Consider the following 24,374-nt stretch of genomic DNA (forward strand, 5'->3'; position numbering starts at 1 on the left):
ACTTCCCTAACCGATGTTCCATGAAATACCATCTCACTTTTTAAAGTAGTCTGGTAAATATGTTGGGGAAAAGTGGGGTTAAACAAGTTAACCAAGGGGGCACCTGGGTGGCTCAGATGGTTAAGGGTCTGCCTTTGGCTCAGGTCATGATCTCAGGGTCCTGGGATCGAGTCTCACATCAGGCTCCCCCTGCGCTGTGGGGAGCCTGCTTCTCCCTCTCCCTCTGCCCCTACTCCTGTTTGTGCTCTCTCTCTCTCAAATGAATAAATAAAAAAAAATCTTAAAAAAAAACCAACACAAGTTAATCAAGTTTCTTTACTGCAGGACTTCTAAAGCCTTTAATGTGATAATATAAGATTCCTCACACTCGTCTGGCTATACTTATTCAATATGCAACAAATATCATTGTCAAGATACAGTGCAGAGAACAGAAATCACTTTAGGAGATTTGAAGAGGATTTAGCCCAGGGAATTAGGTACTTACAAAATTCACTGGGAGGCTGCAAGAGCAGATCATTGGCTAAGCTTCTAGGAATGACTCCCAGATGCCCACAGAAAGAACCCTCCCCCGAGGGAGGCAGTACCAAAGGGGTCACGACTGGAGCTGCTCAGCCCATACACACTTTATTCTTTTTTTTTTTTAATTTTTTATTGTTATGTTAATCCCCATACATTACATCATTAGTTTTAGATGTAGTGTTCCATGATTCATTGTTTGTGCATAACACCCAGTGCTCCATGCAGAACGTGCCCTCCTCAATACCCATCACCAGGCTAACCCATCCTCCCACCCCCCTCCCCTCTAGAACCCTCAGTTTGTTTTTCAGAGTCCATCCGTCTCTCATGGTTCGTCTCCCCCTCCGATTTCCCCCCCTTCATTCTTCCCCTCCTGCTACCTTCTTCTTCTTTTTTTTTTTTCTTAACATATATTGCATTATTTGTTTCAGAGATACAGATCTGAGATTCAACAGTCTTGCACAATTCACAGCGCTTACCAGAGCACATACCCTCCCCAGTGTCTATCACCCAGTCACCCCATCCCTACCACCCCCCCACTCCAGCAACCCTCAGTTTGTTTCCTGAGATTAAGAATTCCTCATATCAGTGAGGTCATATGATACATGTCTTTCTCTGATTGACTTATTTTGCTCAGCATAATACCCTCCAGTTCCATCCATGTCGTTGCAAATGGCAAGATCTCATTCCTTTTGATGGCTGCATAATGTTCCATTGTATAATATACCACATCTTCTTTATCCATTCATCTGTCGATGGACATCTTGGCTCTTTCCACAGTTTGGCTATTGTGGACATTGCTGCTATAAACATCGGGGTGCACTTACCCTTTTGGATCCCTACTTTTGTATCTTTGGGGTAAATACCCAGTAGCCACACACACTTTATTCTTGTGCCCCAACCCCAACTGCCTCTCAGTACCTGGGAAATAGAACACAAATGCCAAAACCCCTCACATGTCACCACAAAACAGCAATAATGATAATAATGATCATAAATAAATAAATAAAATAAAAAGAAAAAAAAGGAGGAAGAGTTGAAATGATTTCCACGCTTTTACCCTCTGGATCTCTCAGAAGCATTTCTGAAAGGTGAAACCAATTTTGCATCCAGGACCACAGCCTACATCCTCTGCAGGATAAGAAGACAACTAGAAGGAGGGGACAATGCAGACCGAGCTCGCCGAGCTACAGGATCCACCGCAACTCACCACGTGCCTGGCCTATGTGCCAGACACTTTTCTAGGCAGAGGATACACCTGTGAGCTCAGACTTTAGTAAGAAAGGCATGTGCTGAACAAGTTTATGTAAGTGCCTGCCCCCCAACCTCTGACAGACCTGATACAATTGCTTCCCCAAAACTGGTGTTTTATGAGACACAACGTGGTCATGCTTCCCTCCTGGTATTGGAGGTAAGTGCCAAATCCGTGCGCTTCACTTCTACCCACTACATACGACATTATGGCATGCATTAACTTTACGGTCATCTTATTATTTCCCACTCTTATTTTCCCTGGGTTCCTATTTCCCAATTTACTTTTTTGTCATATTGTGCAATGTATTTCTGTAAGGCACCTCAATCTTCCTCCTTGAAACAGGACAGATATAAATCAATCACCTGACTGTGAATCCCCCGAGCTCACCTGTGAGGAGTTAGCCCACTCACAGGGTTCTCCTACTAGCATTTTTGTTGGCTTCACAACTTGGACAAAATACAAATGTAAAACAGGAGCCTTCATTTCATTTCTGCCTTCACTTTGGTAACCAAAAGACAAGTGAGAGGATTAAAAGTTGAGGCAACAATACTTTCTTGGAATAAAAAACTAATAGGCTCTACAGTATTTTATGATCATTGGCTTTATTAATGCAGAACAATTAATGCTAGCCATAAAAACGTATAATCAAATGGGTTATTATTACAAGTTAAAATTTATTCTCTGTTCCCCATATTGTAATTTAATGGAAAAAAAAACATGATTAACAAAAACTTGCCACCATACAATCAATTTGAAATAGGCTGTTTAGGAACAACAGTAGAAAAAGAAAGTGTGCACAGGAATGCCTTACATTTTGACCAACCAAAAAGGTTTGACCCATTCTGGCTTATAAAGCAAGATACCAGTGTTTGTGATTTTGAAAATTCACTTAAACTTTTTCCCTGCACTGGTTCCTTTGTAATACATTTTCTTGAGTTCTACCCATGACTGCCACAGTAACAGCCCGGGCATCAGAACCCACACACTATTGAAAAATACCAGATAGACCCCAAAGTAGAGCCAGTTGTCGGTGTTGAGGTTGGGGCCTCCCATAAGCCAGTCTGGGAAGAAGGTCATCCACCCGCCATACAATTCACACACGCACAGGGTAATCTGTATGAAATGCCTGTTAGAGAGAAAGAAACAAGAGCTCAGCGCAGCTGCGCACCCGGAATCCTGACATCTTGTCTTAGATGTCAGCATTAACACAGTCTTCCACAGCAGAAGACCTCTCTGAAGTCAGACCTCAGGTTTTGCACAGCGCTCCTTTGATGGGGCAAGTCAATCTGATTAGTGGAAGACCCATACATCCTCTGGAGAAGCAATACTGCCCTTTCTAGAGGATTATTCTCAGTTAAATAAGGTCTCTCAGGTATCCTGTTCTATTCTTAGGACGATTTACTGAGGTCACACCTCGCCCAGCAAAAGAGACTGAGATGCGAATCTTGCTACGAGCCACAATATTATCTTACCCGAAAAGGGGATAGTAAGAACAGTCCCTTCCTTGAAGAATACAGTGGGCAGTGAGTCTACAACGAGGGTCATGGAGCCAAAGTTATATCAAGATACCAAGAAGAAATTTAATTTTTCCTGCTATGTAAGTAAAATTGAGTGGGGAAAGGTAGATTAAATGGCCTTGGAGGTTCCATTCAAACCTGAAATTTTGTGATTAAAGCTTTAAAAATCACTCTTCCATTCAAGATGCTAGAAAATGGAATGCATTTGTGCCTACTTGACATTGTTTTTGGGAATCATCCCCAGGATAGCATTCTATTTGCTCCAGGTCACTGTGTCTGAACAAAGGAGAGGAAGGGAAAGGGTAGGAGGGAGGGCCGAGAGTTCCAAGTCTCAGAGTCTGACTGACGCCAGGCGGTTAATCTTCCATCGCCTCCCCCCTCTCCTCTCCCCTCTCTTCTGCCTTCCTCACATCCTCCATAACCTGCTTCTGCAAAGATTTATCTTGCATGTCTAACTCCAAATTACATAAGAGAATTTACTTGGTGTAAGGTGGAACACAAGTTTTCTAGAGTGATTTGGGTGGGGCGGGGGAGGAAGGATGGAAATATGACCCTTGTATTCTCCAAAATATTGGTGAAAAATCATCCAATGCAGTTCACACTTTCTTGCCTATGCAGTGACTAGGTAGTTCCTAAAACCATATTTCTCATAGTTTTTATTTTGAACGATCTGAAATTATCCTGGTGGCACCATGATTCTTACCTAACAGAACAATTTTCATTTCTACTCTACTCTTCATCTAACAAATAAATGTGGTCATAATCTACTCCAAACACCACACGGGTGTTGGGACAGCTCATGTGTGTCCTCTCTTCAGCAGGCCAGGAGGCGGGCACTTACCGATAATATTTCTCTTTGACTATGGCATAAATGAGGACTAATGCCAGAGACCCATCCAGGACAACAGTCAGAATTTCCAAAGACACAATGGTTGGGTCAAAATAAAGCCATCTTGCATCAGCTTTGCCATATTCTTTCCCTACAAGTGAAATACATTTTGTTACTCATCTGGCAACCATTTTTATGACAGTCAGTGGAAATGACCTTTTTTTTCCCCTAAGGAGGAGATAAAAAGAAGAACTGCCCCCCCCCCCTTCACAATGCCTCGTGGAACACAGGAGGACTGAAGCTAAAACCCATTTGCTACGTGACACGAGTAATAAAAACAACGTCACGTGACATTTGTAAAAGGATTTTGGTTCCCAAAGCACTTTCACACATGCATCCTCTTGGCCCCCGCCCTTTTCACTGTAAGCAGAATTCTAAATTAATTCAGCACGGTCAGATTTTGCAAAGACGATCCTTAATAACTATCTTGGTAAACGCGTTACAATCCTTACTTTAAAATTGCTACGTAAAGTCTGTAGGTATAATCGAGACGTGGGGAAATTTTTATTAAGGAAACGTTTATTAAAAAAAGTGTTTATTAATAATTGAAGAGAAATTGAGTGCCGAGGGCACGGCGGGGGGCATGGTAATGACACAGCCTGGACTACAGAAGGGGTCCCGGATGGACACGGGCGGGGGCGGGGCATTTCAGTGCAGACAGGAGTCACTAAGAACAGCCACCACAGAAGCCTCTGCTGTGGTCACCAGAGAGTGGGCGTGCCCTAAGAAATCCTTCCAGACCCTGTTATCAGGATGGTTTCTTCTAGAAAGAATGAAGTGAGAAAGTCATTTTAGAGGGGGACTGAGAGTCATGCACTGGGAGAATCCTCCCTCCCCCCCTCCCTCCCTTCCTTCGTCCTCTGTTTTCCTCTCTCCCTCGTCTCTCCTCTCTCTTTTAATTCATGAAAGTAATACATGCTGCTCGTAAGATCTCAAATGATCAGAGTGAAAAAGTGAAAGTCCCACCTCTTCTCGCTTTGATACTGTTCTCACATTACTTAGAAAAGGCATGAATGATCAAATATCAGCTACATTATCTGATTGGTCGGGGCAGCAGACAAAGCTCTAGTCTCTATTAATGGCCCAAGTTAGGATCCCTCGGGGCCAGGGACAAAGGGTTCTAATGAAGGCCGTCCTGGCAGAAAGAAAGGCCAATAAACAGGATTAGCCATTTAATGAGATAACACACAGACACATGCTGAGCAGAGACTCTGGGAGGCCAGACACGACGGACGGGCCAGGCAGAGCTGCGCTGTCGGTCCCGAGTCAACGGCCAGCCAGGAGCTAACCGGAAAACAACATAATAGTGAAAGTAAGCTTTTCCTCTAAATCTAAACATATATACGGGGGCGCCTGGGTGGCTCAGTCAGTTAAGCCTCTGCCTTCGGCTGAGGTCATGATCCCAGAGTCCTGGGATCGAGCCCCGCGTCGGGCTCCCTGCTCCGCGGGGAATCTCCCTCTCCCTCGGCCCCTCACCCAGCTCGTGCTCTCTCTCTCTCTCAAATAAATAAATAAAATCTTAAAAAAAAAAAAATATATACATCTGAAATGTTCCCTCTAGTGCACCCAAAATCTAAGGAATTATCACTAATGTAAAATGTCAGGTGCTTTAGGAACTAAGAGATCAGTGGGTGTTTAAACATGCAAAAATAACCCCATTCATTCATTCTTTAATTCAGCAAAGCTTCTGGAGCACAGGAAGGCTCTGTGCTGGGCCTGGGGAATGCAGCCTTAACTAGGATGGGAAACACAGGCGGCCCACTAGGGCTCCCTTTCTGAGGTCAAACTGCACAGTAAGTGACGGCAATTGAATGTGGAAGGTAGAGAAAGAGACACTTGGGCCAGATGAGGGAGATGAGGTGTGATCACTTCCTCCTTCCCGCTGTTGGTGAGGAGGGAGCCCCAGCCTTGGGCTATGGGGGTGGCCACACACAACAGGTGGCACTGGACGGACGAGGCTGATGGCAACTTACAAGTCACATACACTCACAGCCGGGGGAAAGAGGGCACTGCGCGCCACCGGGCCATGCGGGGGCTGCACTCAGAACCGGAGCGAACCGGGAAGGGCCCGCAGGAGGCAGGCTCTGCAGCAATGAGGCTGCGGCGGCCCCTGGTTCCTGCAGCAGGAACGGGCTTCTTCCAGTAATCCGGGGGGCTGGCAAGGAACTGAAGCCTGCTCCTCAGGGATCTGCGGGCACCGTGCCTGGTCCTTGGGACAAGGAGGGTCGTTTGGCTCATAGGAGGAAGCAGAGTGCGGAGGGACCTTGCGGTTAGTCCATGTGAAGCCCTCTGGATTTTATCAGCTGTCAATACCTAATACTGGATCTTAATTTCAGGCCTTACACCACTAGCCCCCCCCCCAGTTTTATTGAGATGTAATTGACATCTAGCACTGTATGAGTTTAACATGTGCGTCACAATGACTAGGCCTACATACATCATGAAATGATTACAATGCGTTCAGTGAACATACATTCTTCATATAGATACAAAAAATAAGGAAAGACGGTGTGTTCTTCCTTTTGGTGAGAACTCTTTGGATCCATTCTCTTGATAACTTAACAGCAGTGGTAACACATCATATTGTACATTATATCCTCAGTACTTACCTATCTTGTAACTGCAAGTTTGTACTTAGTCACCTTTATCCAGTTCCCTCAATCTCCACCCCCCCACCTCTGGTAACCACAAATCTGATCTCTTTTTCTATGAGTTTGAGGTTTTTTTTTTTTAATTAAGATTCCACATAGAAGTGAGATCATACAATATCTGTCTTTCTCTGTCTGGCTTGTTTCACTTAGCATAATGCCCTCAAGGTCCAACCATGTTGTCACAATGGCTGAATTTCTTGCTTTTTTTTATGGTTAAGTAGTATTCCATTGTGCCCACGCGTATGCACACACACCCCAAACTTCTTTATCCATTCACCTGTCGATGGACACTTAGGTTGCTTCCATGCGTTGGCTATTATGAATAATGCTACCATGAACATGGGGGTGCAGATATCTGATTACTCTTGATACCTGATCAAATTCCTCAACCACCACCCTCTATATCATATCCTATCATCCTGGCCTGCCTGCAGCAAGACTCCTGTTGAGTCGGTCTATTAAGAGTCTCCACTCGATGTTTCTTCTTAGTAATTTTCCATCCACTGACCCCACCAGCTTCTTGGCCATAAAGCTCCACCTGTCCTTGTTGCATCTGGACTTGAGCCCGATCTCGCTTCCCTACTGCAAGACTCCACTGTAGGGGTACCTCCTGAATAAATTCTTCCTTATCATCTTGAACAAGTGTCATGAATAATTCCTCTTTAACAGGGTCCATGTGATGTTTATAGCCCAGCTCTACATCCTGGTGAATCAAAGGATGGTCCGCAGATCAACATCTGGGAGGCTTTACCGTAGATCCTCTGAATCAGAATCTGTATTTTAAACAAGAGTCCAAGGCAAGCTGGTGCACTTTAAAGTCCGAGAAGAACTACTTTACATTATCTACTGGATTTTCGTTTTCTCAAGAATAAAGGACACCACCATTAAATGAGTTTTTACTTTTTTTAAGGCCAAAAAATGTAAACTGAAGATGACTGATAAAGATCATGTTAGACATTTGCATTTCATGGGACTGGGCCAAAGCTGGGCTGTTCACTTTCTCTGATGCTAGGCCAGGCAGCCAGGGTGGAGGACAATGACTTAGGCTGCGTCCTCCAGCCCTGGGCTTCCCCAGCAACTCTCAGGCACAGTTTAATCCGGCCCACTCATCACACTGCACACACGAATGTGCACAGCAACATTTCCCTCCTGAGGTGGGGGCTCAGGCTCCCCGAGCTACCCCTGGCTGGGACCTGACAGGCATCAAAGACAACTCACATTTTGCTTTGAGAAGCACTAATGATAGCTGCCTGGATTCTCTCGAAGTTTCCTAACTCTAGTGATGAACAGCAGTCCAGACACAGGTCCTGGCTGAAGGACCTGATTTCAGAATTATGGAAGAAATGAGATAAACAATGCAGAATTTCTGATGCAAAGTCTCAAAGAAGTTACCTTGCATAAGGCAATTCTATAATGGTGGCGAAGGATCCTGTTGTTGCCTGGCTCACCTGTTCGTCAAATTTGACACAGTATGTGGGAGGAAGTCGATACTAACTGATGGAATGTTGACTGATTTACAGCAGCATGAAGAAGGTAGGCAAAACTAGTAAATACCTCTGCAGAGCTGGAGGAGCTTTGGAAATTATCTTCAAGACTACATATATATATATATGTATATACACACACACATATATACACACACATATATAGACCTCGTATGCATATATGATAAAGTGAAGGTTGATGTTAAAAGTATGGAAAAGCACCCAGTTTAAATACTGCAAACTATTCAATCTGCAGTATAAACATATTTTTTAATACACGGCTTTATTGAGATATAATTCACGCATCATACAATTCACCCATTTAAAGTGTACAGTTCAGTGGGTTTTAGTATATTCATAGATTTGAATCATCACAATGAAATTTTAGAACATTTCATTAACTCCCCAGAAGAAACCCAAACCCCTCACTCTCCATCCCCCTCCTCTGTTCCCCCTCTCTAGTCCTAGGCAACCACAAATCTATCATCTGTCTCTAGAGATTCCCCTATTCTGGACATTTCATATAAATGAAATCACACCATTTGTGCGACAGGGACTCATTTAATTGACAGCCATACTTGCAATTAATCTCCTCAAACATTCCAAATGCAAACATTTTAAAATTACTTACACAGTGAAGCAATCAAGCCTTTGGAATCTGCAATGTTTCCTACAAAAGACAAGTAGACAAAAGGGCCTTCCTGGAGAGAAGAAAATGAAAACAGGCTCTAATTTAGCATCACAGCCACAGGATGGCACCGCAGATGCACGGCAGCATCCCCAGGAGCCCACATCCTGGTCTGCGCCCTCCGCACCTCCACGACCCCGTGGGGTGTGAGCCTGGAGCCTGACCGCCCCCCCCCCCGCCCGACCTTGCAAAAAAATATGCCCAAAGGGAATGTTTATCTAATAAATGCTGTTTTTCAATGATTGGCATGATAAAAATCAGAGGTGTGTTCTTATGGGGAAAAATACATTGAAAATTTTGCACAAGGAAAGAGCTTAAAAGTTATATTAAATAGGCTAAACTCTGGATTATTCCAGAGATTTTACACCTTTGAGAAGTACCTCACAGCAGTTCATTTTGTCTCGCCTCAAAAAACAGCCAGGATCTCTCTTAACAAAAGTGGCATTTACAGGGGCGCCTGGGTGGCTCAGTCGTTAAGCGTCTGCCTTCGGCTCAGGTCATGATCCCAGGGTCCTGGGATCGAGTCCCACATCGGGCTCCCTTCTCTGCAGGAAGCCTGCTTCTCCCTCTTCCATTCCCCCCTGCTTGTCTTCCCTCTCTCGCTGTCTCTCTCTGTGTCAAAATAAATAAATAAAATCTTAAAAAAAAAAAAAGTGGCATTTACATATCTGTCGGAGTTAAACTAGTTATTTTTCCTGCATAAGGGCAAATTTAGGAAAATTAAAATCCTTACAGGCTACATTTTAAATTTTAGGTAACGAACATCTGCAGTTACACTGAGGACTTTCCTATCACTGAAGTGCTTCTTTGCTTAAATTTCAAAACTAATTAATTGGAATTCACTGGGGTATCTAATTGTCATGTTGCTCCTTTGAACAAATTTTATTGCACGTCACTACAACTTCTTTTCCCATTTCTTTTTACCAATGCAATTGCTTATATGACATTAAAATGATGTCTCTGCCTAATCCCTGCTCACTTATAGTACTACTTCCCAGAGGTTATCACTTAGAGCTGAATTTAGTTCTGGGGGTTATTGCCCTAACTCACAATATACTTACACTGCTATTTCTTTAGATATTCTCAACTGACTGCCAATCCTGAAAAATTATGATTTAACTTATGTCTCCCCTCTGCGTCTCCACTTTTTACAGTTTTTTGATAGTGTAGGGGAGGAAAAACTTCCTTCTGCCCTCTTTGACCCTGTAGCTGGCCTAAGAATTAACTGACATGACAGACTAACAGGAGGAAAGCACACACATTTTATTCACTATTTTTACATGTACATGGGAGTCCTTAAAAGTAAAACAAAGACCCAAAGAAGCTGTTAGGCCCAAAAGCTTGTATACTTTGTTTTACACAAAGAACGATAAATTACGGAGATGTGACAAGACAAAGGGGCGTAGACTAGGGGACAGTAAATTGTGGGAAAGTGACTAAGAAATATACGAGGGAAACCAGTGGAAGATAAGGGTTATTTTAGTAGGTTTGTTCGTATAGGTCCATTTCGGCATTGACTCCCAGTCTCTGGTGATAAGAACGTTCTTCTCTTCCTGGTGCAGGGAGGGCACCGTTCTCATGGGAAATTTAATGACCTGATTTTAGGTAGAAAGGAGGAGGTCAGAGAGGCCTTCCTGCATCTGCTTTTTTCCAAATGCCTTCAGCTCTTAACCATCAATATGCCAAAACGGCATAGTTTAGAGTGGCATGTCCTGAACCACACCCCCCTTTTTAAAGATTTATTTTATTTATTTGAGAGAGACAGACAGAGAGAACATGTGGGGGGGGGCAGGGGGGAGGGAGAAGATCTCACGCAGACTCCATGCTGAGCATGGAGCCTGACGACGCAGGGCTTGATCTCACAACACTGAGATCATGACCTGACCTAAAACCAAGAGTCGGTTGCTTAATCGATTGAACCACCCAGGTACCCCTGAATCCTTTCAAATAGCTATATTATACTCTTTAATTCTTCCATTAGTTACCAAATTTGTAACTCAGGTAGCAAACTTAAAAACCTCAGCTTCCTCATTCATCAGTGTTGCCCAGCATCTGGACTTCCCAATGTGTAAGATGAGGACGCTAGCCCCTGCCATGCTTTCTTCCTCTCCTCCCCATTTCTAACGCTCAACTTCTGTCTACTTTGCTTGTACATTGCTGAGATTGATTACATTTCCATTCTTGTTCTGTAAACATATTTGTCTTCCTATTTTATACGGATTCTGAAAGCTGAAAATCAACAGCATTTACAATATGGTGATTAGGTAAATGTCATTCACTGCAAAGGGCCACAACTTCTTTCTCTGCAGATCTAGTATTTTGACTCCTGTGTCATTTAAGAAGAATGTGGCAGCTGGAATATCCTTTATTACACTCATAAATTTCTCAAAATCATGCTGTATTTTAGTTTGCTACATATTTGGGCTATGACTTTCTTATAAAATATTTTTATTTAGTTACAGTTTTTAATTGCCTTTCTTTTTCTCTTATTGAGAGAAGAAACCTGACTTTCTCCCCATCTCATTAATATCTTCCAGCTTTTTTTTTTTTAAAGATTTATTTATTTGAGAGATCGAGAATGAGAGAGAGTACATGAGAGGGGGGAGGGTCAGAGGGAGAGGCAGGCTCCTCACTGAGCAGGGAGCCTGATGCGGGACTCGATCCCGGGACTCCAGGATCATGACCTGAGCCGAAGGCAGTTGCTTAACCAACTGAGCCACCCAGGCGCCCTTCCAGCTTCTTATACATGCTCATCTCTGCTAAACAGAAGCTTTAAAGTTGGTTTGTTCTGTCTTTTCTTGACACTTCGTAAGTTACTTACTTGGTAAATGTGGCTTACCTCAGAGTATATGTAAAAATTATATTCTTTAAGGGAGATTTTAAAAAATTACAAGGAGATAAACAGCAATGTTTTAAAATAAGAAGTATTCCCCATCCACTGTGTAACACTTTATTTTCACCAATCAATTTTTTATTTTTAGCAGAGACATAGCAGGAAATCCACACCATTTCCCTGGCTTGGCCTGGGGACTTTCTAGACAAAACACATCCACTGGCCTGGCCAGCAGAAGCAATAAAGCTGGGCTGAATTTGATCCTCTGTAGGTCTCATTCCATCTATCTGTAAGATGAAGGACGGCCTAAAATTAGATTGTGGATCTCATCCTAAAACTAGACATGACTTCCACTAGCAATCTCTTCAACTGAAGCCATTAGCAACACCTGGACTCTGACATTAGGTCCGGGACCTTTCCTCAGAAGCAGCTCTGTGGGTAAGAGCAAGATGGGGATCTGGCAATTTATAACATGCAGGGACCTAGGAATGTATAACAAATTTTATCCCTTTTATATCTACCTGTTCAAATTCTACTCCTTTTTCAAATGCCAGTTCAAACCCTCCTTCCTCTAAGAAATCTTCCCAACCTCCTAGTGATAATTCCTCACTCTACTGTGTTACTAAATTTGTGCTTCTATAATCAACTGTCTGCTGGTTATCAATCTCTAGTTCCCATTAGATCATACACCTTTGGAGTCTGGAATGCTGTCTTATCTCAGAATCTTCAAGAACCCAGGATGATATTTTGTGTTCAGTGTTTACTAACCTTGAATTAATGACAAGTTCCCATTATGAATTACTTAGAAAGATACCGAGGGGCTTTTAGAAGGCACTGTATACTTCTTATTATATTAATGTCTCAAACGTAATGGCAGTCTACAGTCGACTCTCGAACAACACAGGGGTTAGGGGTACCAACCCCTGTGCAGTCAAAAATGCACATATAATTTTTGACTCCCCAAAAACTTAACTACCAATAGCCTACTACTGACCAGAAGCCTTACTGAAAACATAGAATCAATGAGCATATTTTGTCTGCTATATGTATTATATACTGTATTCTTACAATAAAGTGAGCTAGAGAAATTATTAAGAAAATCATAAGGAAACTACACCTACAGTACTGTACTATATTTATCAAAACAATCCATGTATAAGCAGACCAGTGCAGTGCAACCCATGATGTTCAAGGGTCAGCTGTAATATATGTCAAGTATACTAAATATATTCATGCCTCCACATGCTGATCAGATGCTGCCTCCTCCAGGAAGCAAGGCTTCACTGATTCTCTTGATGGGAAGTAGGTGCATCTCCTACATAGAAGAACCCTGCTTACTTGTCCCCTCCTCCAAACCATCAGTTCCTTTCAGGCAAAGTCTTTGTCTTTTATCTCTGTATTCCAAATGCCTAATAGATGGTACATGCTAATACATGTTTACTAAAAGAATAGAAATAAAAGAAGGGAGAGGGTAGTGGGGGATAACAGAGTTAAACAACAACAACAACAGCAAACACCCAATTAACCCATTTAGAAAATGGGCAAAAGAAATGAAACATTTCAGTAAAGAGGGTCTACAGACAGCAAGCAAACACATGAGAAGATGTTCCACATCATTAGCAGGCAGGGAAATGCCAATAAAAACCACAATGAGTTAGTACTCCACACCTATCAGAACGCATAAAATAAAAAAAAAAATAGTGACTACAACAAATGCCGATAAGGATGTGGATCACTCACGTGTTTCTGGTGGGATGAAAATGGTACCATTCTGGGAAACGAGGCTGGCAGTTCATTCTAAAACTAAATATGCAATTACTATGGGTCCCAACAATTGCACTCTTGGGCACCTGTCCCAGAAAAATAAAAGCTCATGTTCACACAAAAACAAGCACACAAATGTCCATAGCAGCTTTATCTGTAATAGCTTAAAGCTGGACGTCCTTCACCAGGTGAATGCCTAAACAAACCACAGTCCATCCACGCTGGAGCACTCCCGAGCAATAAGAAGGAACCAACTACTGATACGCTCGACAACTTGGATGGATCTCCAGGAAATCTGCTGAGCGAAGAAAGCCAACTCCAAAAGATTACATATACTCCGTAATTCCATTTATATAACACTTTTTGAAATGAGAAATTTTAAGAAATGGAGGACAGATAGAGTGGTTGCCAGGGGTTAGTGGCTGGAGGAGATGGGGGGCGGCAGGGCAAGTGCCAGTGAATACAAAAGGAAAACACCAGGGATCCTTGTGGTGTCGGAACTATCTGGTGTCCTGTTGTGGTGGATATTTGAACCTACCCAGTTGGTAAAATGGTACAGAAATTAATAGACACACACACACACACACATGCAAGGGGATCTAGGGAAATCTGAGTAAGATGAGTGGATTGCATCAATATCCTGCTTGTGATATTATACTATATTACACTATAGGTTTAAAAAATGTGGGGCGCCTGGGTGGCTCAGATGGTTAAGCGTCTGCCTTCTGCTCGGGCCATGATCCCGGGGTCCTGGGATCGAGTCCCGCGTCGGGCTCCCTGCTGGGCGGGGAGCCTGCTTGTCTCCCTCTGCCTCTGCCTCTCTCTCTCTCTCTGACTTTCATGAATAAAAAAAAAAAGAAAAAAAAAAATGTTACCATTGGGGAAAGCTAAGCAAAGCGTACATGGGCTCTCTCTGTATTATTTCTTACAACAACACGTGAATCAACAATTATCTTCCCCTTCAAAAAAAATTAATTAAAAAACCAGACAGGTAGAACAAGAGCTGTGGAAGAAAGAACATTACTAATTGAATAACATTTTTTAATCAATTGCCAGGACTTTAAAAAAATATATATATATTTATTTATTTATTTATTTATTTATTTGAGAGAGAGAGAGGGGGAGAGGGAGAGAGCATGAGCAGGGGGGAGGAGCAGAGGAAGAGGGAGAAGCAGACTCCCCGCTGAGCAGGGAGCCCGATACGGGACTTGATCCCAGGACCTTGAGATCATGACCTGAGCCAAAGGCAGATGCTTAACTGACTGAGCCACCCAGGCGCCCCCAGCTTTATTTTTTTTTTTTAAATTTAGCATAGGCTGGGTTCTGGCCTCAGGGAGCTTATCTAGTTGGGTAATACCAACTTCCAATTTAATAAAGGTTGGAAAAAGATGAGGGGCCTGTGGTTGAGACAGTCAGGAAGACTTCTAGGAGGAGGCAGGCCTAGAGCTGGGCCTTAGCAGGCAGGCTGAGAGGTGGAAGGATAGGGATGGTAGCCCAGGGGTGCAGAGGCCAGGACATTATGAGGCCTGGTGGGTCCAGACTCTGCCCTGCCCGGCACTGTAGCCGACAGCGATGGCCCCTGCCCCTCCCCTTGGGCTCCCTCACCAGGGCAGAGGGTACCTACACTTGTGCTCTCAGAAGACCTCGGGCTGGTTTTCACTCCTCCAGGCTGTGTCTGAGTGGCTCTTCTGCCTACAGTACCCAGGCCTGGCTTTCTTCCCCCAAGAAAAGAATGTAAATCAAAAAGAAGAAAGTATTACAGTAAAATATACGTAAAATTTAATATTTTAACCATTTTAAGTCTACCATTCAGTGGTGGTAAGTACACTCACATTATTGTGCGACCATCACCACCATCCATCTCCATAACTGAGTCTTCCCAAACTGAAACTCTGAACCCGTTATACAGGAACTCCTCATTCTCCTCCTAGCCCCGGCCCCTGACAACCACCACTCTGTCTCGACACCCTGGACTACTCTAAGTACCTGACATAAGTGGAATCATACGATCTGTGTCTTTACGACTGGCTTATTTTACTCAGCATCACGTCCACAAGCTTCTCTGTGTGGCAGCATGTGCCAGAATTTCATGTCTTTTTAAGGCTGACTCCTATTCTATCGTAGGTATCCATCACATTTTGTTTCTCTACTCATCTGTTGATTGGCTACGATGAATAAAACTGCTATGTGCAAGTATCAAAGTCCCTGGTTTCAATCTCTTTGGGTATTTATATAAAAGTGGGCTTGCTGGATCACATGGTAATTCTATGACATTTCTTCTGGTGGTATACCTTAACTATTTTAATTACTAAAAAATATTATTAAAGGGATACATTACTGAAAGTTTTTTTTTTTTTTAAAGATTTTATTTATTTATTTGACAGAGAGAGACACAGCGAGAGAGGGAACACAGCAGGGGGAGTGGGAGAGGGAGAAGCAGGCTCTCTGCCGAGCAGGGAGTCCGATGCGGGGCTCGATCCCAGGACCCTGGGACCATGACCTGAGCCGAAGGCAGACGCTTAACGACTGAGCCACCCAGGCGCCCCACTGAAAGTTTTTTAAAAAAAATGCAAAGGTATAAAGTGAAAGGTAAAACTCTTTTCCTCCTGATCCCCAATCTCATTCTCCTGAGACACTCCTGGTGAGTTTCATGGCAGCCCTCGAGAAACTTTTCATGGGGACGCCTGGGTGGCTCAGTCAGTTAAGCCTCTGACTCTTGATTCCGGCTCAGGTCATGATCTTAGGGTCCTGAGATCGAGCCCCACGATGGGCTCCGCGCTCAGTGCAGAGTCCTCTTGAGATTCTCTCTCTCTCCCTCTGTGCCCTGGCCCCGCCCCCCTGCTCTCTCTCCAAAATAAATAAATCTTAAAAAAATACTTCTTATGTATATGTTATTATGGAGCCATAAATATTTAAAATATTTTCTTTCTGCTATTAAATTTTCAACTATAAACCCAGAGGGTGATGAGGAAAATTTTACCATGTTTGTTTATTTAAAAAATTTTCAAGTTCTGTGGATCAGGAATTTTGGTTTAAAAACATACAGAATGGGGAGGGGGGGTGAGGGGATGGGTTAGCCTGGTGATGGGTATTAAAGAGGGCACGTACTGAATGGAACACTGGGTGTCATACGCAAACAATGAATCATGGAACACTGCATCAGAAACTAATGATGTAATGTATGGTGATTAACATAATAAAATAAAAAAACAAAAAAAAATGCTAGTAATAGGAAGCACCTGGTGTAGCATACATGGAAATGTTCTATACTATCTTCTCAATTTTTCTGTAAAACTAAAACTTTTCTAAAAAATAAAGTGTATTTTGGGGGAAAAAAATAAAAATAAAAAAAACACACAGAAGTTCCTATTAGATGCTCTAATGATTGAATGACTGAACTGTAGTTAATTGAGCTGCTAACAAAATCAACTTAAAAGCTAAACTGTGTCATGGCAAATAAAAGTAACAACAGCAAGGTCATTTTTCATTTAAGGTGTTCCAGACTGTAATTTTAGCACTGTATTTTGGAAGCTTTTAGACAACTACCAGCCAAAGCTCAGATTAAAAACAAAAACAAAAAAGGCTGGGCTCAGCAAGCTACTGCTCTATGTAATTCGATGACCACTTTAGAGAAAATGCGCAACTTACTCATTTCAACCCTTACAGGAAAATTTAGTGGGGGGAAAAAAGGCTTTATAGAAATTAAAAAAAAAAAAAGAATCCCATTTTTTTTTTTTGGTAATTTATGTCGGTATTTGTGAAGGCTAAATCTGCATTCAAATGTATCTTGCAAGCCTTTTGTTTTTTTTTTAGCTCGTTTGCATGAAGAACCAGAGAAAAACAGCACAACACTCATTACTAAGAGTGGGAGAATAAAGTGGATTAGAATGGAATCACCACATAAATCCTGTCAAAATTTATTAGCATTTTCTATTCAGACTCACAAAATCTCAGCCTAATCAGACTTGATTTTTCCATGTCATGGCAACAGCACCCATCATTGTTTCTGGAAGGATCAGCTGCTTCAGCCTCCTATGGCACCTCGATGACAAGGCTTTAGTGACTTCATAAATCTAGGCGGCCCAGCTGCCGTCCCCTTAATGACATGACGCCTTCCGTTTGATGGAACCTGCCGTGCAGATGGGCTGTCGCCCGATATTCACAGAGGACAGTGCTGGCCTCTCCAGAACTTCGGGGATGGAACAACACCAGTTCTATTGTTCCTACGTGATGGCAGCTTAGCGTTTGGTTTAGAACTTGAAAACATCTCTCCCCTTTTAAGACTATACCCTTCTCTGCCGAGACCGTTATTTCTCTGGTTAAGGATTTGAAAGGAAACTTTCTTAGGCTCATCTTAGTTGGACAAGTGCTTTGTCACTATATTACATAGGGACAGGATGAAAATGAAAAGTTAATGCTAGCATGGAGTACAGCAAGAAGGGTCACGGGAGGGACAGAGGAAGACAGAATCAACGTTTACAGAACTCTGCTGGGTGCCAGGCACGGTGCCAAGCGTCCCACATCCCTGCTATTCAAATGTGGTCCATGAACCACAACTTGGGCATCACCCAGGAGCTTGTTAGAAATGCAGAATTTCAGACCCAGACTTATGAACTCAAATCTGCCTTGTGAAAAGTTCCCTGGGGATTTTCAAGTTTGAGAAGCACTGTCCTAAATGACCAAGCTCTACTTAATCCTCATGACAATGCTTTGAGGAAAATATTATTTCCATACTTTATGGATAAGTGCTTTGGTCTGAATGTGTGCCACCCAAATGCATGTGTTGAAATTCTATTTCCCAAAGACGATGATACTAGGGGGTGGGGCATCTGGGAGGTGCGCTCAGGTCCTGAGGGGGAGCCCACCTGAATGCGATCAGTGACTCTCTAAGAGGCTCCAGAGAGATTCCTAGCCTCTTCCACCACAGCAAGAAAACACCACCTCCAGAGCCGGGGGAGGGCCCTCCCCTGCCATGAGGGCCGCCTGATCTTGGACTGCCAGCTTCCTGAATTCTGAGAAATAAATGTCTACTGTTTATAAGCCACCCAGTCTGTGGTATTTTGTCATGGCAGCCCCAACATATTAAGACAATAAGGAAGCAGAGACAAAAAGTTCCCTTCCTTCTTTCTCTTCCTCCTTGCAGAAAGGGTTGTGGTAGGGAAAAGGTACTGTTCAGAATCTCGCAGCTGGTGAACGGCAGAGCCAGGATTCGAGAACGCATCCATTAGACCCCAAAGCCCATGCTCTAACTTCCCTCCCCGGCCCAGGCTTCTTGAATAATGGTCAGACCCCTCTGGAACAGTGCTGAGGAGTCGGCACTGCACTTAAAAGGCAATCAAAAACTAATGATGTAATGTATGGTGATTAACATAACAATAAAATTTAAAAAAAAGCAATTTGTGGCCTGGGTGAAGATGAGTGACAAGGACAGTAAAGCACCAGGAAACCATGTCCTGAGAAATGGTGGGAGGCACTGACACTAGGGGGCGCTGTAGGGTAGACAGGGGACTCTACTTCCCTTCGGGCTACATAAGGGCAGAACTAGGACCAACGAATAGAAATCATAAGGAGGCTAATTTCAGCTCACCATAAGGAAGTATTTTCTTTTTTTTTTTTTTTAAAGATTTTATTTATTTATTTGACAGAGAGAGACACAGCGAGAGAGGGAACACAAGCAGGGGGAGTGGGAGAGGGAGAAGCAGGCTTCTCGCTGAGCAGGGAGCCCGATGTGGGGCTCGATCCCAGGACCCTGAGATCATGACCTGAGCCGAAGGCAGACGCTTAACGACTGAGCCACCCAGGCGCCCAGGAAGTATCTTCTTAACACTAGAGCTATACCATTCTGGAAAGATGCTATTGGCTAAAAGTTTTCAAGCAAAGGGTGGATGACCCTATGTCTCTCTGGGTTATTAGTACAATTCCAATTTCAAGGGGGAGACTGGACTCCTTGGCCCCTAGAGCCCCTTCCTAGACTGAGGTGGCTTTCCACACCCAGTACTGGGCATTCCATTAGATGCATCCATCATGACGCATGCTGTGCCCAGTCTACCGCCAGTCTCCGGAGAGTGGATGGCTGTGGGAAACTGGTTTACACTGTGACAACCACAGCTTTGGCAACAGGTGACTGACCCAGAGGACAAGGAGGGACAAGGAGGGATGACAGGATTCCAGAGCAGACAACTCACAGGCTGGCTGCTGGCCTACGAGGCGGCCTATCCAAAAAGCCACATTCAAACAGGAACACACTGGGCCAAGGAAATTCTTGCTCTCTGGAACAGAAATTGACAAATAGGGAGTGAATCCCAACGGATTTCCGAAAACTAATTATGTAGGCGAGGTTGTGAGAGGCCAACAACTCGACATTATGAATAAAAAGTTACAAGGAAGCATGTGCGAGCAAGGATGGTGTATCCGTTTGCTGGGCTGCCATAATGCGGAACCACCCGCTGTGTGACTTAGAACCACATCTGCTGTCTCACGGTTCTGGAGGCTGGCTGTCCAGGATCAAGGTGTGAGCACGGTTGGTTCCTTCTGAGGGGTGGGAGGGAGAACGCATACCATAACTTCCTCCAGCTTCTGGTGGTTTGCCTGTGTTCCGTGGTTTGTGGAGGCATCACCCTGATCTCTGTCTTCATCTTCACATGGAACCTGTCTGTGTCTCTGTGTCCCAATTTCCCCTTTTATAAGGACACCAGTCATCCTGGATGAAGGCCCACCCTAATGGCTTCATTAGGTCTATAAAGCCCCCTAAGAATGTAGGCCCACATTCTGTGGTACTGAGGGTTAGGACTCCAACATGTTTTGTTGGGGAGAGGACACAATTCAACTGAAAACACGTGGATATGAAGAGTAGATGCTATGGGATACATAAAAAGAATAAAGGGTGAGAAAGCCAGCGAGTAACAGAAAGAGAAGCAAACCTAGAGAGGAGCTAGGAGGAGGGTAATAATTTTTTTTTTATTCTTATGTTAATCCCCATACATTACATCATTAATTTTAGATGAAGTGTTCCATGATTCATTGTTTGTGCATAACACCCAGTGCTCCATGCAGAGTGTGCCCTCCTCAATATCCACCACCAGGCTAACCCATCCTCCCACCCCCCTCCCCTCTAGAACCCTCAGTTTGTTTTTCAGAGTCCATCATCTCTCATGGTTCGTCTCCCCCTCCGATTTCCCCCCCTTCATTCTTCCCCTCCTGCTATCATCTTTTTTTTTTCTTAACATATATTGCATTATTTGTTTCAGAGGTACAGATCTGAGATTCAACAGTCTTGCACAATTCACAGCGCTTACCAGAGCACATACCCTCCTCAGTGTCTATCACCCAGTCACCCCATCCCTCCCACCCCACCCCCCACTCCAGCAACCCTCAGTTTGTTTCCTGTGATTAAGAATTCCTCATATCAGTGAGATCATATGATACATGTCTTTCTCTGTTTGACTTATTTCACTCAAGATAATACCCTCCAGTTCCATCCATGTCGTTGCAAATGGCAAGATCTCATTCCTTTTGATGGCTGCATAATATTCCATTGTGTGTGTGTGTATATATATATATATATATATATGGTAATAATTTTCTTAACCCAGAGCTGCCTGTGAATCAGAACCAACCTCCAACGGCCCAGCTACATCGCAGCTTCTGCTGCATTTCCATGAGTTAACCTGTTCCTTGTTGCCATGCGTGCCCACCCATCACTTGACCTAGTTTGAGGAAATAAATGCAGGGGTTCTGGCCCCAAAGAGCTTCACTAACAGGTCAGACACTGAGCTACCACCATCTTCAGGAACTTGTATCCTAAAGATGAACCCTGCCAGCTGCGCTGTCCCTTCGCCTTTCGTCCCCCAAATTAACACAGGATGGCAACTTTTCAAAGAAGTATACCACGCTCCTCTGGTTGCAAGTTGGGGCCACCATTCTGCATGGGCAGAAACAGATGCTCCAGTGGAAAGCACCGCTCTAGCCAACTCGCTTTTCACTTGGCTAACGGAGCCGACGGTCATAAAACATCTTGAGGTCTTTGGGATGAAATCAGTTTTGCAAATCAATCATGCAGCCAGGCAGTGCATCTTTGAAGATGCAAGAATAGGAAAGTAATAGTCCTCGTCCCCAAGGGACTCACAGCCTCGGCAAGAGAGGCAGTAACTCCCCGACACCCCTCAAAAAAGGCCTGTGCTACATCATGATAGAGAGTTCACAGAGAGCGGGGGGAACGCTGACTATAATGATAACCAGGACGCAGGGATGCAATCTGCCTCAGGCCACCGGACAGGGTTTCTCCCGGGGGGGTGGGGGTGGGGGTGCGCGCCTGTGTGCGCATGCGCACACGTGCATACCCAGAAAATGTAAAAGGCCCTTTTCCTGCAAGGAACTAATCGTTCTAAGCTTTGGGAGAAACCAGCGTTCTTCTTTTGCCTAAGTCCCTTCTTTTCGAGTAATTAAAAAAAAAAAAAAAAAAACTGGTTGTCCTGCCTTAGTTTAAATAAAACAACGCTGTTTGATCAGTCTTCAAATTGCTATTTCTTTACCCTTGGCAGTTTCAGGTAGATGAGAAAAAAACTTTCCAGTGTTAGATTTTCTGGGAGGGAGAAGGCAGGAGACAAAAGAAAGGCCAGGGAAAAGCAGGTGGAGACAGGTGGACAAGGACACACAGGAAAGGTCTGGAGGCAGAAAGTGAAAGGAGCAGAAGGTAGGGTGACCATCTCATTTCAGGAATGCCTGCAGTTCCCGGGAAACCGGGACTGTTGGGTCACCATAGCATGGGGACCAAAAGGTGGCAGGGTGAGGGGGTGGCCCAGTGAGAATGTGGACAGGCGCCCACAGCCCTTGAGATGCTCTCTGCATTGGGAGGGAGAGTCGTGCTGATCCTGCCTCTGGATCCCTCTTTTGAGAAGGTGCCCGCTCACTCACCGAGGTTGCCCAAAGCATTGAAACTGCCAAAGTTCTTCCAGCCCGGGGCCATCAAACCTTCGATGGCACTGCTTTGTTGGAGCTCTGGCTGGCATCAGTAAGTCCCGCAAGATGGACTGCGAGGTACAAGGCCATTCTCCAGGGTCTTGGCCATTGCCAGCAGGTTGGCTTTGGGGCATGGAGTTTCCTCATTCCTGCTGGATCAGGGCTGCTATTGCGGCGGGGGGTGCGTGGGTGGGAGCAGCACAACATCACCAGGAACACAGGGTGCGGGGAAGGAGGGCCACTGGTTCCAGTCCAATCATAGCGGAACCTGGGGGCTCAGCTGGGGGGTTCTTGACATACTTGCAATTTCATAAATGTTTGAAACTGAGCATGTGCTCTGTTCTGCCTTTTGATTGTGTCAATGTCAATGTCCTTGTTGTGATATTAGACTATACTTTTGTAAGATGTTATCACCGGGGAAACTGGATAAAGTGTACATGGGATCTCTCTGTATTCTTTCTCTGGGAGGAAGTTACCATTATCTCAAAATCACAGGTTTCATTTAAAAAATGGGCAAATCCCAGAAGATGTATGCAGAGCAAAGAAACATAGGAAAAGGTGTTCAATATCACCAGACATCATGGAAATGCCAATTGAAACTATGATAGGGTTAGTTCATATGCATCTATGAGAATGACTAAAACAAAACAACAAAAATACCAGTCTAAGTGTAATGTACCAAATGTGTCCCCTCAAATATATCTGCTGAAGCCCTAGCCCCCAATGTGATGGTATTTAGAGGTGGGGCCTTTAGAGATAATTAAGTTTAGATGAGGTCACAAGGGTAGAGCCCCATGATGGGACTGTTGTCCTCATAAGAAGAAGGGAGACCAAGGCTTTCTCTCAGCCATGTAAGGACAAAACAAGCAGGCAGCCATCTGCAAGCCAAGAAAAGATGTCTCACCAGAACCCAACCATGCTGGCACCCTGATCTCGAACTTCCAAGCCTCTGCAACATGAGAAATAAGTGTTCTTTAAGCCACCAGTCTATGATATTTTTGTAATAACAGCCAGAGTGGACTGAGACACGAAGTGCTGGTGAGAACGTGGCGTAGCTGGAACAGTGACATATCACTGGTGGGAATGGAAATGGTAGAACCACTTTGGAAAAGGTTTGGTAGTTGCTACCCTAGTTAAAAAATCCCACTCCTAGGCATTTACCCCGGAGAAATGAAAACACATGCCCACACAAAGACTTGTAAGCAGATACTCATAGCAGCATTATTTATAACAGCCCAAAACTAGAAACAACCCCGATGTTCATTAACTGGTTAATGGATAAATAAATTGGGATATATCCATGTAGTGGGATACCATTCAGTAATTTATGCCAAATAAAAGACTACATATCCTATGATTTCATTTATATGAAATCCCAGAAACAGTAAACCCTTATGACAAGAAAGCAGATCAGTGTTTCCTGGTGCCAGAGGTCAGGGTGGGGGACATCTGCAAAGGGACAGCAGAAACCTTTGTAAAAAAGTGATGGAAATGTTTTATACTGTGATGGTGATGGTGGTCACACAGCTCTACACTCACCAATCTCACCAAGCTGTACTCCCCAGGGGTGGATTTTACTGTATGGAAATTATAACTCCATAACGCTGGAATGGGGAAAAAGAGAATATAGAAAGTGGCTGGTTACTATATATAGATATATCCCAATAGTTTCCATTTATAGCAACAACCAGTTAAAGTACAAAGGAAAAATATCTCATGGTAGCAATAAAAATATTTAGAAGTCAATTTTAAGAGACTGTAACTGAAGATTTAAATAAATTGAGATCCACTCAATTCTTAGAAGAGACTCAGTATTGTA

At 43.8% G+C, this 24,374-nt stretch overlaps 1 protein-coding gene across 7 annotated transcripts in view; it reads right to left on the reverse strand.

The window, feature by feature from the left end:
* The window catches only part of EBPL (EBP like), a 74,861-nt gene that overhangs the window by 40,655 nt on the left and 9,832 nt on the right, over positions 1 to 24,374 (reverse strand). For 6 of the 7 annotated variants that reach the window (XR_008505671.2, XR_010410013.1, XR_006789712.3 and 3 more), the window contains exons 2-3: positions 8,944 to 9,013; positions 4,130 to 4,268 (exon numbers count right to left, since the gene is read on the reverse strand). Coding sequence is in view for 3 of the 7 variants with exons in the window: in XM_045869400.3 (XP_045725356.1) it covers positions 4,130 to 4,268; positions 8,944 to 9,013 (209 nt within the window). In the remaining 4 variants the exon portion in view is untranslated. Of the gene's footprint in view, positions 1 to 2,354; positions 2,898 to 4,129; positions 4,269 to 8,943; positions 9,014 to 24,374 lie in introns of those variants that run through there. The other variant, XM_045869401.3, reaches the window with a different exon arrangement.

Source organism: Mirounga angustirostris, unplaced genomic scaffold (genome assembly GCF_029215605.1).
Source record: "Mirounga angustirostris isolate CCGP_5_RB_7025 unplaced genomic scaffold, mMirAng1.0.hap1 SCAF_3, whole genome shotgun sequence".
Taxonomy (NCBI): domain Eukaryota; kingdom Metazoa; phylum Chordata; class Mammalia; order Carnivora; family Phocidae; genus Mirounga; species Mirounga angustirostris.